The sequence below is a fragment of the Alosa pseudoharengus genome, unplaced genomic scaffold (genome assembly GCF_046254945.1).
Source record: "Alosa pseudoharengus isolate Yale_2024_CS ecotype anadromous, Long Island Sound unplaced genomic scaffold, YU_APseudo_1.1 YU_APseudo_1.1_scf_4, whole genome shotgun sequence".
Taxonomy (NCBI): domain Eukaryota; kingdom Metazoa; phylum Chordata; class Actinopteri; order Clupeiformes; family Clupeidae; genus Alosa; species Alosa pseudoharengus.
In genome coordinates, this window is record NW_027468774.1 from 32,469,751 (window position 1) to 32,486,887 (window position 17,137).

General features: G+C 41.7%; 1 protein-coding gene across 1 annotated transcript; it reads right to left on the reverse strand.

Annotated features, from left to right (window-relative positions):
• Positions 1–506: 506 nt before the first annotated feature.
• Positions 507–6,360, reverse strand: LOC143102368 (complement C1q tumor necrosis factor-related protein 6-like). Its single transcript, XM_076265906.1, has 3 exons — positions 6,263–6,360; positions 3,249–3,422; positions 507–2,302 (listed from the first exon to the last, which is right to left on the reverse strand). Exons 1-3 carry the CDS (start codon positions 6,282–6,284, stop codon positions 1,755–1,757), a joined length of 744 nt encoding a protein of 247 aa, XP_076122021.1. The 5' UTR covers positions 6,285–6,360; the 3' UTR covers positions 507–1,754.
• Positions 6,361–17,137: the final 10,777 nt, after the last annotated feature.

Here is a 17,137-nt window from a genome sequence, read left to right on the forward strand (position 1 = left end):
TTTTTTTTATCTTTTGCTTGTGTGTCCAGGGAGATCATCATGCAAAGTTACAGCGCTATAATCAATATGTCGGTAATGTAGCACACTCAGATAGCCCTGTGGCAGCTAACTTTAAATGCAAACGTGCATACTGAACTCTATGAGGGTTACACCTTGTACGTGATAACAAACTCTTGACACTTGGCCAAATTAGACTGAACAATTTATGGCTGTATGAATCAATCATGGCTGTATGAAATGTATTTGTATCAGAAAAAAAGAGTGAACCTGTCTTGTTTTATGCTGAATACCTATGTGAATGTCTATGTGATATCCTAGATGAAGGGTTAAAACATTTGCATTAAAATAAACATTAAATTCCACTTTCAAGTTGAAGCTGCAGGCCATCTAATCATTTTCCATAGAGCATGAATGGTATAATTTTACAAATTTCAAAATACAAAGTAAATATCAAGTAAACTTGTGTATTTATCCTGTTATATGCAAAAACTTTGAGAAACCCTGAGTGACTTAAAGTGAGTTTTAATTGGAATCACCCTATTCATTGCATGCTATACATTACAAGTGCCCAAATAATAACAGAAGAAGATCTTTAAAACAATATGTGACTCTGTGTGTGTCTACTGTACGTGTATGGGTGCATGTATACTGTATGCACAAGTGCATGTATTTATGTACAACATGTTACCTGGTTTCTGCTTTTGCTGAGCAGTCTGCAGAACTGCGATCACAGTGGTTTTGATGCTATCTTGTTTTTGCATAAGCATGAAGTTGTGACATGTACTGTAGGTGTCGGGGTTAATCCCTGTGATAATCAGCCGTGTTTGAACGGGGCTCTGTGGTTCGACTGATGTGGCCGATTTCTTCTCTTGACCAAGATATGAATCAAAAGGGTAGCAAACCAGACGGGAAGTGACTGAGCCAGTTCTGCTGGCCCAGAGCTGGCTAGGATCTGGCACAATGGTTCAGAGCAAGTGTAAAAATCAGAAATTGAAAAGATTAGTTGTGGTTGCGGAAGTTGATTGTAAGAGATCTGTGGGACAGGTGCAGCTGTATAGTTGCTTAATGAATGCAGATTACAGGGAGATGAAAATACCTCTTGGATCATGCTTTGAAAAAGAGGGAAATTGCGATCAAAAAGCTAGACCTACAGCTTGCAATAGCACCAAAGATTTGGTTCTGAGCAGACATGCTGTGCACACTGCTTTTGATGACCCACTATAGCACCAACTCATCTTTTTAAAAACAAATATAATCTAAACATCTGACGTAAGATGGAACTGTTATATAAAATTATTCTTTTTTAAAAACGCAAAAACATCCTGTCACTGACACACATTCAGTTTTGATGGAGTCAGTCTCACACACACACACACACACACACACACACACACACACACACACACACACACAAATTCAGGTTTAACGACACTATGAGGATATACAGAGACAAGGGTTTAGTTGCATCTTGATAAGTGCTTGTACACTTGTACACGTCTCCACAGCTCTGGTACGTTCTCACAGAGTCTGTACGTAAACAGGTCAAATGTCCTCACAGGGGGGACAAACCAATGCACACATACACCCACATATACACACACCCACACACACATACACACACACACACACATATATATCCTTCCTGACTCCTGGCTTTATGAGACATCACACATCACACACACACACACACACACACACACACACACACACACACACACACACATACACACACACACACACACACAGAAGCCCGCTTACTCCTCATCAGATTTGATGAGGTGGCCGTTGAAGGTGACGTAGATGTCGGTGTCATCACTGTAGATGGCGTTCTCCCTCTCCCGTTTGAAGAGCCGCAGCCACACCTGGTCCCCGCGCCCCATCGGCAGCATGAGGCTCTGACTCTGCATGATGGAGCGCTCGCTGGGCTGCGCGTACACGATGGCGCGCTCCGTGTCGTTCTGCATCACGTGCAGGTACGTCTCCTTGAAGTTCCACGTGTGCACGTTCACGTTGAAGAAGTAGATGCCGGGCACGCGGCAGCGGAAGCGGCCCGAGAACATGTCGAAGTCGTCGTCCAGGTTGACGAAGGTGACGTCGAAGAGCAGCGTCTGGTAGTGCTCCTCGCTGTGCAGGGCCTTGCGGCGGCCCACGGAGAAAGCCGCATGCTGCCGCTGGCAGGGGGCTCCTGGGGGCCCAGACCCACCTTTGGAGCCCTTGGGGCCCTCGGGGCCTGCTCTGCCTGGCTGGCCCTCCACTCCCTGTATGCCTGGAGTCCCTCTCTCTCCACGATCACCCTTATCACCTGGGAAGAGAGAGATGGTGAGTGAGAAACAGAGAGAGAGAGAGAGAGAGAGAGAGAGAGAGAGAGAGAGAGAGAGGAAGATGAAAGAATGTCTCCATGTGCATAAGGGTAAAACAAAGTGTGATGTAAAGAACACATATGATGCAATGATGTAAAGAACACATACACACATTCATACACCATGCATTCACTGCCACATTACAGCGTTTGATGTCAATGGAGCTGCATGGGAAAGTATGGAGATCCAATCAGTGTGTTCTCCAAATACCTCTCCAACCATTTCTCCAAACACAACTCCAGCACATTCTCCAAATACCTATCTGACAGTCTGTCCAAAGTACGCAGATAAATTCACACCGCCGCCTCCACTGGCCTGAAGGATGCCAGGAATCACACTGTTTTGATGATTCACTGCTTCGACTGCCCTTTGATTATCCAACACAGAGGCCTAATGAACAAATTGCCTCACACAAGAAGCCAGAGAGGAGATTTGCATCCTATTACCCATCCTATGACACAGTCCAATTCAGACTCTAAATCTGTTAAGCAGGTGTTAAGCTATATATTGCAATGGGATTCTGCATGCCTCTAGATTCTTCTTCTGCAGGTTCCATATTATACTGCCAGTTGCTGTATTTGGAACACAGTGCTGAAAGAGAACAAGGTCTAACTAAAACTGATTTACTATTTATGCAAAATATCTGGACAGTCTGTACAGTCAGGTTTTGTTTGTCTCCTGTTATGAGCTGTAGTTGGGAGCTTTTCCTTAATCCCAAAAATATGTAATAATAAAAAAAACAAAGAAATAAGACAACCCAGCTATTCTTCTAATAGCTAATAAGACAACCCAGCTAATCTCGGATTTCCTACATAAATGGCGAGAGGCTCTAAGCAAACCATGGCCATGGTCAGTATGGTGGTGGATCCCAAAAACCAAGAAGCCAACCTTTCAGGATTGTCATGTCAATGTGTGTGCGAATCTCTGGCATGTGTGCCACGTCGCCCTCTGGTGGCTCCAGATGGTCACAGCAGCGCTGGCAGGGTGTGGGGGTAGGGGGGACAGGGGTCACCCACGGCAAGAAGAGCAGAGTTGACAGAAGAGCCTCAAACATGACTGCGCCTGATGGATGAACATAACAAAGTGTAGATGTCAGTGGTCAAAGTTTTACGCTATCACATAACCCGAGCCATCCAAGCTTTTGAATGTTGTGTGTTGATCTGGAAACTCTCTGATGCGTACACTCTGATTGACTCTCCTTATTTGACTCATCCTTCCTTGAAATATGTAATCTAAAACATTTATGTATCTTCTAGGTAACCAAAGCCACACTTTCATCTTTATTGTTATAGACTGCCCTCATAAATAAGTCTGCTCATGGTTATAATGTTTTTAAGATATTCTAACATAGTCTTAAAGGCCCCCTAAAGAGTTTTTAACCTTAAAATAACGTTTCCAAAATCATGTCCATAGCACATAAACTCTTAATAGGGCGAACGGCACTTCTGCCGAACTCTAAGCAGGTCTTATCACTTGTAAAACAGCCATAGGAAGTTTGGTGTTAGGGTAGGAACATTGACCCCCCATTCCACCCCCCCAACCCGAAATCGAAAGGGAAAAGATCTGCTTTACTACAGGCATTCGGAGATCTCTTTCTACAGACTGCTGTTGGTTCCCTCCCTCTATATTGTATCAGAGTTATGTTCATACTTTGTTACCAAAGACGCATATTTAGTTTGTTTATTATAGACCCTTTCAAGAGAGTTCCATTATCAGCATCATTGGGCCCACAAGACTTCCTTTTTAACATTCCATATGTTATCTTAATGCAGAGGAAGTAGATTGGGAATCAAATAGAATGCTCAAGCATTGTTTTTGTTTTTATTGTTGAAAGGGTCTATAGTACTTCTCAACTGTAGGGGGACCCCGAGAGAAAATCTTCTTTAGTGTTGCTTTAAGTCGTTCACTCGTGGGGTTTTTTCTTGAATAAACAATTTTAGGGCTTGATGGCAAAATGGCATAGCAAATAGAGAGAATACGAATAAAGGTTTGTCTTCGAATATGTGTGCCTGACCGCATTTATCTTGTATGCATATGAGTTTTTGTGCGTGCGTGCATGCGTGCGTGCGTGCGTGCGTGTGTGGGTGGGCCGGAGAGAATAACTCATTGGCAAGTGAAACTGACCTACTCTCCCCATGCTCTGGTGGACGACTGCTTTTCTTGGCTCTGTGCCTGTCTGGCCATTAGGTCAGCTCTGAACTTGGACAAAGCGACTTCCTCTGCATCTGTGCCCCCTTATAACTCAAAGCAGTTCAAGCACTCTCTCTGTATTTGGCTAACTTGAGGTTTGATTCACATAACCCATACCCACATTGACCCATTATTGAGAAATAAATCTGGAAGATACAAGTACAAGAAAAGACAGAACCACATTTTATTCCACCTGTCCACCAACTGAGTGTCTCTGAGATAAACTCCATCCACACCGTGGATACTGTGACATCAGCAGACCTGAGGGAGATACTAAACAGGGGTGATGACTGGGGTTAGATACAGGTTGAATTAAAAGTGACTCACAACCAAGAGAGACTACCCATTGAATTTGTGATTCGGACAAGGTATATTTTCCTAGCCAGTCCAGAACTATTGCAGCGTGTGAGGCTTTTGCGTGATTGGAGTTTATTGGTTGAAGGTTGATTGTTTCCAGGCAAGTGAAGTCACTTACAACACAGGCCAGAGTTTGAAAGAAAGCAGACAGGTTTAAGCTATTTGTCTGCCCAACTTTAGTTTGCTGTTGCACTAAAAGCCTGGCAGTGTATTCAGTGTGTGTAAATGTAGTCCTGGAGTCTTTTGGGAGTCTCTCCCAAATATAAGTTCTTCCTCTTGGCGATGGTCTAATTGAACTTTATTTGAAGAAATTAATCAATAGTTCTTTTGTTTTGTAGCCACAATACCTTAAGCCGAAGAGCTGAAAGCCACAAACTGCCAGTGGCCTTTTGTAAAGCACTGGATTTCATTGTATTACTAAGGCTTTGTTGTTTTTGGATACATGTTCTCATGAAACAAATGTAGAACATCTGTAATATGCCAGTAGTTCACATACAGTACAAGAGAACTGCGGGCAAAGCATTACAGAAAGTCTTTCCTTTATATTTTCATACGGGATCCCAGAGTTCAGAAGGTAATTCCCTCCATAGGGAGTTTTCCTAGAAATTTTCTTAGAGGAAATTCCGATGGCATTTAAACCATTAACACATGTAAGTGCACTGGTGATACTGTTTCTTTTGTGTGCGGAATTCCATTGCAATTTATAAGGCGCTTATTTTTGCAAATATTGGCTATTTTCACAAAACCCTACACTCTAACCACAATGAATTAATGTCTTGTAAAATCATACAATTCTTAACTCTTTTTAAAAATAGTGTTTTTGTATCAAAACAGTTCACAGTTTTGCTAGAAGTGTAATATTGAATTGCAAACTAATTATAAGGCAGTGAGTTGCTTTAACAGTTTTGCAAAAGGTTTTGTGCTACAAAATTACAAACTGTGAGTAAAGCAGTGGATATGTGTTTGTTTGGTAAAAGGATTGCCCACAACTGTTAATAGTTTCGGAAATTGCACTTGAAGAGTCATTTTGTTTAAGAAATTAGAGAAAAACTTTAAATATAATGAACATAAAATGTAAAAGATGAACTAGAACTTGTGGGGTATATAAAGCTGTAATCATAATGCAAACACTGGAATAAATGCTGGAGGTCACATACAGAAAAGTTCAAAGCAATATCCTGTGAAGGAGTTTGTGTTGGTGTGTGTGTGTGTTTGTGTGTGTGTGTGTGTGTGTGTGTGTCTCTGTCCTGTATTAAACCTGCTTGCACTTCTGCTGCTTAAACAGAATACTGAGTCATACATTCACAGACATTCACACGGTTTTGGGCAGAGAGGCTTGGTGGCGGCACACTAACCTCTGTCCCTGCTGCGTGCCATCCGCTTGCTGTCGTCTGGACCGTCAGAAGAGGAGAGAGAAGAGGAGCTAACTCTTCTAAAGTCTCCCTCCCCTCCATCTCTCTCTCTCCCTCTCTCTCTCTCTCCCCCCCTCCCTCCTTCTGTACTCCCTTCTCTCTTCTCAGTTCCCTGCCCCCTCTTGACTTTCCCACAAACACAATATCCGCCCCATCTTCTCCCTAATTTCTCAGTCACTTCCCTCTCTCTCTCTCTCACTGGTATGGTATACTATTTCTCTCTTTCATTCCCAACATCCCACAACCCTTTCATCTCTCTCTCTCTCTCTCTCTGTGTGTGTGTGTGTGTGTGTGTTAGTGGTTCCCTCATAATTAGAGGAGTTATTGCATCAGCTGTGGACTAATTTTGGCAACACTTTACTTGACAGTATCGACATAAGAGTGACATGACACTGTCGTGAACACATGACACTGTCATGACACATAAAACCTAACCCTAACCCTAACCCTAACTCTAACCCTAACCCTAAACCTAACCCTAATCGTAACTTGTTATGACAAAAACCGAATGTCACTTAATAACAGAAGTGTTACGTCATAAACGTTTATGACTTGTTTATGACACGTTCATAAGAGTGTCATGTCACTTTTATGTCGACACTGTCGAGTAAAGTGTAACCCTAATTTTTGAATAGTGATAGCTTGAATAGTTGTGAAGACAGTAGGATATTCTGTCATTCATCTTCATTAACCCCACCCCCACACATTTTTCATGGCACAATTTCATGGCCCCCAAACTCCTGTCTGCAATGTTATTGCATTTGCAATATTATGCTCTTCCCCATGGGTCTGAATAAACTCGGTGGGAGGTGATGCCAGACATCCTCAGTGACTTCACTGTACAAGACATTAATCAGACGCCAGACTGTTCTCCCTAACCCATCCAAGCGTGCATGATGTGTCTACTGTTTTAGGAAGTCCGTCCAAGGCTCTGGCATTTTGTGTATTTTGGATCACGCCTTTACACATGAATCAGTCTCAGACTTTGTTGTAGCCTATTTCATAAATAAGACATGACAGTTATGGCTTGAAAAAACAAGCTATGAAACTAAATCATTTGTAAATAGGTCTCTTCCTGGAGTGGAGTGAAAAAAAATATTTTGTTATTTTTTCTGTGGCTGCAATTGAATTATGCAATTTTATTTATGCAAAGGAATGCCACTGTGTGTATTATAGCAACCAGCTGGTTTATGAATAAAATAAATAATACCTACTTCCTTAGCCTGTGTCTGAATGTCACTTTTCAATCCCTGAGTCCCAGACACAAAGCTGAGTTGGTAATTTGAGGTCATTTTCAGATCTTGGTCATAAGGACTTTTTCTGCTCTTGGCATCTGGAGTGCATGTGAGTGCGGCTGACATTCCTGACCACGTCCTCTGAAGGCTGTTCGCCGACAGAGGAATGTCCTCTGGCTCTCTGCTATCTAGGCCAGGTCACTGAGTTGGAGTAAGCACTTGCTGGTCACATAATCATGACTTTTTAACACATTCTCTCTCTCTCTGTCTCTCTCGCTCTCTCTCTGTCTTTGTCTCTCGTTTACAGACACACACAGAAACACATTTCCTTTTTATATCCCTTGACACTGGACCACAAATGAAAGTTGTCTTTACTTTTCCTCTCAGGGAGTTTACCACCACCGATAGCACTTCCTGTTTTATCAGAAACTACTTTCCTTGATCTAAGCCCTTAGAGAACCTGCAGAACATGACCTGGTTCTCAAAACTCACTCAGAGAACACACAGAACATGTCTTGGCTTCTTAAAGAAACAAAAATAAACACTGACACACTGACATTGTTAGAAAGTTGAGTGTGACAGACCTTTCTGGCTCGCATTCCAGAAAAGCCATCTTCAGAGCATTCTACATGGTATCTTTGAAAGTTCCTCTTTAAAGAAGAGTGGAGATGGATGTGAGCATATCCTTTTATTCACCTTGCTCCCTGTAATTATAAACTGAAAGGAATATGCTGAAAAACATTTGCCTTGCATCCCGCTGCTGCAAGAGCATTATAAAAATATGACAAATATCAACAGCATTGTGAGTTGGAATGCACAGAAATGCAGTAAAACATTTATTTGTATAGTCAAAATTAGTTATGACCATGTGGTGATATGCAATGCCATTATTGACATTATTGAAAAATCATGTGTGTCCTGAAATCTTCAGTTTATACTCATTCTAGTCCACCATATCCACTCAAAACGCTTCAGAGCAAAAGCCTTATCACTTCCCTTCCCTGATGTGTTATCCATACAGTACATCTCTGAGATGAAGCTTCATCTTGTGAAGTTCCTTGACTGCAGAGAGAGCATGCATCTGAAGGCGCCATGCAAGGAAGTGAAGTGACCATGACAATATGCATATTCAAAGGATCAGGAGGTTTGAGTTTGCATGCAGCCCTTAGACACATCTGGTAGACATTACTCCTAATGTGTTTCTGGTTAATACACCATAGGGTTTTATGCAACCATGGCAATGTTTTCTCTCTTTAAATGTGGACTCTCTGGGACTGGTCTGGACTTTTTCACATTTGACACAAACATGCCCCTTATTGAACTGTATATTTTGTCGTTGCAAGAAGGCTTTAAGGAGTTCCTGTCTAAAACTAGTATAGCCCTTGTCTTGATATCACTACAAGACCTTTACCTGAGTTCTGTATTGCTTTGCCACCTGAATATGTTTAATGAAGCTACCAGTTAGTGGAGACCATAAACAATTAGAATTATTTACTTGAATTATTGGTAACACTTTATAATAACTACACACAATTCATCATTTGTTAAGCCTTTGTTATTTATTAGTTAATGGTTTGTTCATCATTAATAATTTCTTGTTCATACATTACATTAATACACAGGATTAGATGTTAAAATCCCTTGTGCCAAAATCCAAGGTAAAAACACATTCAGAAGCCCCTGCTCAAGTTTAACTTTAAAAAGCACACTACCCACAAATCCGCCAACAAATGGTCACAAGCACAATGCAAATGGCCTATCCAACAGCAGTAGCCTATATAGTATGCGGCATGTCATTGGGGTTATCAAGTGGGCACCCTCATTCACCGATGTTTCGTTAAGTTAGGCCCACGACACCTCATGAAGGCTTAACAGTGAAACCAGCATCCTGGAGACACTCCCCTCCATGCTACCACCATATTACCACATTGAAATATCCAATACTCAAAATACTCTTAACCAGCCCAGGCATGGTCTAAGTTGGCTAGGTCGGTCCGTCCCGTTGATGTGGACTGAACCATAAACCATAAAGAACCTTAGCCAAGTACCATCACCCTAGGCACAGCCCATCACAAACACAAAACAAATTAGCCAGTTAGCTTAGCCCATTATCTTAGGCCCCATCCCAAACACAAAACAAATTAGCCAGCAGTTAGCAGTTAGCTTACGCCCCATGCTGCCCCATATTACCACAACAAGCATCCAAATACCTTTAACCAACCTAGGCATGGTTTAAGTTGGCTAGGTCGGTCCGTCCCGTTGATGTGGACTAGGGTTCGACCGATATGGATTTTTTAGTGCCGATACCGATACCGATTTTTTTCCCTCAGCCTTAGCCGATGACCGATACAGGCTGCCGATTTTCTTGAGCCGATATTTGGAGCCGATACTGCTTTTATTTTGCTCCCTCAATTTACATCATAAAAACGAAACATAATTACACAAATTATGATAACAAATGTTATAAGTCTCAATTTAAAAAAGGAACATTTATTGAACTTATGGATGGGTGCACTGGATATGGTTAACTGTGCAAAATGCTTTCATCAACATCTTACAGCCTTAATGATGCATTTCTTGCTGACTATAAGACATAATTCAGGTCATCACAAACACATTTGTCAACACATTTAAATACTTTAAGAAAACAATAAGCCTGAAAAGCTATTGAAATAAAGTGCTTGATTTGTAATTTAAGACTGCATGGTTTCATTTTTTCTATGTCTATATTTTTTTTTAAAAAGCTGCAAGATTTGTCAATCACAGAACATAAATCAGCCGAAGAAAATAACGTGGTGTCAGATGTTTCTGTTCTAAACGGCATCAACGTCAAAAGGTATAAAACATATCTCTCAAAGTTTTAAAATATCTTCTTCCGGTAGCGCAGCACTCTCATATCGCTGTGATGCGTGTGTCTCACAGATGCACACACAAACGTCTGTTTGGTAGCTGACGAACAACTATTGAACTGGATTGATAATGATAACGTTAGCAAACGGCTCTAAACAAGTAAGGCATACACGGTATGTCTGGTACATGGTAAACGTTAACACGAATTAATAGTTAACTAACACGTCTCTCATTATTAAAGCTTTTATCACTGTGATGGCAACTCCGCCCAGCTCGAACGGAGAAGTCCAAAACTCAGCCAGGTGGTCGCTGAATAAAACTACCACAAATATCACGGAACAACGTCGGCATTACTTAATCATATGATTGACCAGTGTTCGTAACAGCTACCGCTACCATACGGATAGCCTACAACTTAGCTATTTACAGCTCCCTAAATACAATGGCAAGCAGTTTTATAGAAGAGGCATTCAGGGAGGGAGACACACACACACCACACGCGTCCAAAACTCAGCCAGGTGGTCGCTGAATAAAACTCCCACAAATACCACGGAACAACGTTGGCATTACTTAATGACCAGTGTTTGAAACAGCTACCGCTAGCCTAGCCTACAACTTAGCTATTTGCAGCTCCCTAAATACAATGGCAAGCAGTTCTATAAACGAGGCATTAAGCATTAAATAAAGTACCTATCTATCTATCATTCGTGTTTTCCATTTGGACCCACAAACTTGCTTCCACCTTCAAAGTGTATGGCAATATTTAGCTAAGTCAAACAGTTAAAAGATGCTTTGAAAGTTAAAATTTTACTGTTGTCTTGAAGAGCAGGCTTTCAGCACTTGTGGGGGAGGGGCAGTCTGCATGTAAATTGCAGCTTCTCCAGCAACACACAGCTGCCTGTGGACGCCTGTATGTAAATAATGTGGGGGAAAAACTATCGGCGAACACAGCCGCTTATCGGCCGATGCCGATACACGTAAAAAACGTAAATATCGGCCCGATATATCGGCCGGCCGATATATCGGTCGATCCCTAATGTGGACTGAACCATAAACCATAAAGAACCTTAGCCAAGTACCATCAACCTAGGCACAGTCCATCACAAACACAAAACAAATGAGCCAGTTAGCTTACCTTAGCTTGCGCCCCAGGCCCCATAGCTTGCGCCCCAGGAAGGGTAACTTCTCCTTACCCACCACCAAAACAAATGAGCCAGTTAGCTTACCTTAGCTTGCGCCCCAGGAAGGGTAACTTCTCCTTACCCACGACCAAAACAAATGAGCCAGTTAGCTTACCTTAGCTTGCGCCCCAGGAAGGGTAACTTCTCCTTACCCACAACCATTCGCTTGCCCGTTCTGCTGCTAAGGACATGTTACTAACCACCTGCCTTAGACTTCGACCACAAATGCCCAATTCAGACAGCAAGCCAATAGCAGATCTGGCCACAAACCCACGTGCACCGATTTCAATAGGCCTTAATCGTGCACTCCAACCTCGCTTAGCTGCCTCCTCTGCTATTTCAGTATATTTAGCTCTCTTCAGCTCATTGGCCACTTCCACTCTGTCTTCCCAAGGAACAGTGAGTTCAATGAAGTAAACTATCTTCTCTGAATCCGACCATAGAATTACGTCAGGACGTAGCTTAGTACTCACTATATGTGGAGGTACCGCCATCTGCTGGCCAAGATCAACCTTCATTTCCCAGCCCGCCCCATTTTTCAACTGGCCGGTTTTGCACCTGGCCTTCGCGGAACAAGGTTTATCCCCCTGACGTACAAAGTTAATTTGCCTTACCCCTTTACTAGCTGCTAATGAATTGACTTCTCTTCTTTTATCCTCTATTGCCGCTGCCACACATTTCAATACCTGGTTATGACGCCACGTATACCGCCCCTGGGTGAGACTTACCTTGCATCCTGATAGGATATGGTGGAGACTGCCCACACACGGGCAAAGTATGCATTTATCATCCTCACCAAACCATTGACTTAAATTCTTGGGAGATGGGAGCACATCATATGTAGCACCTAACATAAATCTGATCGATCTTTCCATTTAATCTGTCTTTTTTCCACCCCTTCCCAGTTCACCCACTGCCCTTGTTTTGCCTGCGACACTGCCTTAGTACATCTTACAGCCTCCTCCTGTCTATGCATTTCCTCCACTACCATTTTCCTCTTTTCTCCTGCAGAAGCCTTACTCCACAAGGGTTTACTTGCACCCACCCCTAGACCCCCCCGCCCGTGCTGCACATGGCCCATTATATCTCTATGCTTCAATGCTGATTGAGCTTGCTTAACTGCCTGCTCTGGGTTCCACTTCCTCCCTGCATTAACTGAGGGTGCAACTTTCCTCACCACTGGGTCCTTGGACTGAGTAAGAGTCAATTCCAATCTAGCCTTAGCACACTTAAATTCCTCTGTCAGACTAGATATTGGCAACTCTACAATACCCTTCCCATACAAGGCTACACTGCTTAAGCAGCGTGGGACTCCGAGCCATTTTCTGACAAAGGAGTTGATCATTTTTTCCAACCTCTCTACCTTTGACAGAGGAACTTCATAAACTGTCAATGGCCACATTAGCCGAGGCAACAAACCAAACTGCAAACACCACAGCTTGAGCTTACCTGGCAGCCCCGACTTGTCAATTTTTGCAATACCTTGCCTAGTGACCTGTCTCAAGTCTTCAACCTGTGATTTATCACTAAGGCTTGCATCATACCACCTTCCCAGGCTCTTCACTGGTTTCTCCAGAACTGTGGGAATCACCTCCTTATTTATAGCAAACTTCTTATCTGTTACCTTCCCTTTAATAATTGAGAGACTCCTAGACTTACTTGGTTTCACCTTCATTCTGGCCCATTGCAGATTACTATTTAACTTACCCAGCAACCTGTTGGTGCATGGAACGGTTGTCGTCAAGGTTGTCATGTCGTCCATGAAAGCCCGAATCGGGGGGAGGCGTGGCCCTCCCTGCAACTTCTCCCCGCCCACTACCCATTTTGAGGCCCTAATAATGACCTCCATTGCCATTGTAAAAGCAAGTGGGGAGATGGTACATCCGGCCATGATTCCTATCTCAAGTTGTTGCCAACCTGTGGTGTAATCAGCTGTAGTAAAACATAATTGAATATCCAGAAAGTATGCTTTTACTAGGCTTTTAATGCTACCTGGGATTCTGAAATAATCAAAGGCCTCCCACAACAGACTATGCGGCACAGACCCAAAAGCATTAGCCAAATCCAAGAACACAACGTGCAGGTCTCTCTTCTCACGCTTTGCTAATTGAATTTGGTGCCAAATCATGCTGGTATGCTCTAAGCACCCGGAGAAGCCAGGAATTCCAGCTTTTTGCACCGTGGTATCAATTAGTTTATTCCTTTCAAGGTAATTTGTCAGTCTCCGTGCCACCACACTAAAGAAAACCTTCCCTTCAACATTCAGTAGACTAATTGGCCTAAATTGATTAATCTCCACTGCGTCCTTTTCTTTGGGAATAAATATTCCCCCAGCCCTCCGCCAAGCCTTGGGAATACTCTGCTTTTTCCAAACTATCTTCATTAATTGCCATAAAAATCTTAAAACATCTGGTGCACTCTTATACAACCGGTAGGGCACTCCATTAGGTCCCGGGGCTGAAGAGGCCCTTGCACGTTTTATTACTTCTTGCACCTCTTTCCACCTTGGTGGACTATCGTCGCATTGGCTACTTAATTCACCAATAGGTGGGATATCAGCAGGAAGTACCATCTCCCTGAACCTCTCCCTATCTTTGTGCACTCCCTCTAAATACTCCTCAAGCTTCTGCTTAGGTTCCAAAAGACTACCACTCTTCTGCATTACGAATAAAGACTTAACAAACTTAAATGGGTCTTTATAGAATGCTAGTCGGGCTCGTGATTTCTTCTTCCTATTTTTCCTAATATTTTCAGCTCTTCTTAGCACTACTAACCGCTCCCTCACATCTGCCTGTAGACAGTCAATACCTTCCTTCTCATCATCTGTAGCTTTTCTCCACTGCTTCTTAAGCTGCCTCCTCTCCTTGATAAGTTTATCTATCTCCTGCTGGCGCCTAGATTTAACTACCTCATGTAGCCGTTTTGTCCTTCTCTCAATAGTCCCAAATCTTTCCTTACCATAGCTATAAATAATGTCTCCCATTTTCTCTAATTTGCTTTCAGCCGTCCCCTTGAGCTGACCCAGGATACTGACCAAATCACTATTAACATCTTCCCACATTCTACATTCTGCTGCGCCTGGCCATCTAACCCCAGGCCTATGACCATTAATCTTCTCCCTCCTTGGCTGACTGGCCTCTCTCTCTGCCTCAGTGCTAGAACTTACCTCAACAACAGGGGTACTGATGTCCTGCGAACTGTGGGTTTCTTCCTGTCGCTGGACTTCAACCGACTGACTTGATGCACTTCTTAAGAAATAGCTATCAATGCGGGGACCCTGTGTTCCCTCTACCTTTAATTTATCATCAGTAAAGCATTGGTTCACACAGCTATAAATGGTTTGTTCATAGTAAATAAGCCTATCCAAAAAATATGTTTGTAAGTACATGATTTATACTTAATAAATAATGAAACAACCGCTTATAAATGAAATCATTTTCCCATTAAAAACCAGTTGCAAACTATTACAAAATGCTTTGTTCATCATTTGTAAAGCATTGCTTCTATGTTAATTCTCAAAGATAAAGTATTTGTACACACAGTTATAAATGGTTTGTAAATGTGTTGCAAGGCATAAAACATCCTCACTTTAGATGATCTCACAAAATATAATTAACTAACCACTTGTAACTCCTGAGTTAATCATGAATTATAGTATTAGGAAGTGATTTATAAAATATGTATCCTCACCCTAACTAATCATTAGTGCATGTGTATGTAACAACTGTTAAATAATGGAAATATTACTTCATCAAAAACATATCATTGCATCATTTATTAAGCATCAACAATAATGTATAAACATATTTTAGATATAGGCTTATTTACTATGAACAAACCATTTATAACTGTGTGAACAAATGCTTTACTGATGATAAATTATGTATGAACAACAAATTACTAGGCTTAATAAATGATGAATTGTGTGTAGGTATTATAAAGTGTTACCGAATTATTTATTAATGTATTTGATTCATAGGTTATATTCACTATACAGTGATAAATGAATGTAATGAAAAGTGTAGAAGATGAGATAAGATACGACAAGTATGTTGCAGTAATGCTACTGTGTAAGATGAGTACTGTACTGTATGTATGTTACAGCAAGGGCTTCAATTAGGCCTACTAACTTCCAGAGGTCAACATACTTTCTTTGCAAATATCACCAATACAGTTGACAATGATAAAAGCTAATTATCTCACTAGTTGATGTACTTTGGCACTATTTGGGATGTGAACAATTTAAAAGCTATTTCTTCATTTGTGCAGGTTTCCTGATCCAGAGCACAAGAACAGTCAGAATGATAACAGCATCTGTTCTTTACATGATAGTTTGCCATCAAAATGGATGATATAAAACTAGATCACAAAAAAACGGCCTTACATTTTTTTTTTTTTAAATGTGATGAGTTTTTATTTTACTATTACCGCCACCATATAGTACAAATAGAAGTACACAGAACAGGTATGACAACTCATTCAAGTAACTTCACATGGTTATGTTTGTGTCCAGCTTTTACCACACTTGGTTTCTGTTTCTACTTTTGTTTGTGTCCTATTCAGTATGGATGTTATAGTGACAGTGAGAGACACACACATGCACTTACTGTACATTATGTGCATGCAAGCACACAATGTAAATGAACATAATATGCATGCACTCAGTAACAGAAACACTATGTTTTTATACCACATCTGTACCTTTTTTCAGTAGTCAGTGTTGCAAGATGTTGCCTTATCTCTCTTTTGCACTCTCTCTCTCTACCGCCCACCCCCCTTCTCTCACACACACACACACACACACACACACACACACACACACAAACACACATACACATACACATACACATGCACACACACTCACACACACACTCACACACAAAGAGAGACTTCATCTACATGTGAGCCCCAAGAGTATACATCAAACCACCAGATATGCTGACGAGGCACTCTTAAGTATCGGCACATTTGAGCATTGAGACATGCTTTGAACAAAGTATTTTGTGTTGTGTTTTTTTGAAAGTGCAGTTGTCTTGCGTATCGGTAACGGCTGAAACAGCAACACAGTGTTTTGGGTTCAGTAACAATAGGTAACAGACCTTGGGAAATAGTTTTCTGAAGGAAAAGTCGTTAAGTTTCATTGCCAAGATGCTAATGCAATTGTCTGAGAAGTTGTTGGTATACAACCAAGCAAACATTAGATTGTGGTCCTCTTTGTGGTGTAAGCCACAAACCCCAGCCTTCCCAAAACCCAAGCACACACAGAAGAAAGAAAGAAAAAGAAAGAAAGAAAGAAAGAACGAAAGAAAGAAAGAAAGAAAGAAAGAAAGTGTTATATTTCATCTCAGGTGCAGTTCACCTCATTGAATATCGGGATCCATGTTGAGTGGTGCTGACACAATACATTTAAATGAAACACACAGTCAAAGTAGATGGAAATATTCTTCTGAAGTAGAATGCACCTGAACATCTGGAAACTTGATTGCTCTGCTTTGTGACGTCAAGAAGAGTAGAATTCAGTCATGTTGCTGGCATAGGCAGAAAAGGCGCTG

Coding starts and splice junctions, on each gene's coding strand:
- LOC143102368 (XM_076265906.1), bottom strand. CDS start 6,284: ATGGCACGCAGCAGGGACAGAG. Junction 3,423..6,262: donor GGCACGCAGCAGGGACAGAG/GTTAGTGTGCCG, acceptor TTCATCCATCAG/GCGCAGTCATGTTTGAGGCT. Junction 2,303..3,248: donor TGACATGACAATCCTGAAAG/GTTGGCTTCTTG, acceptor CTCTCTTCCCAG/GTGATAAGGGTGATCGTGGA.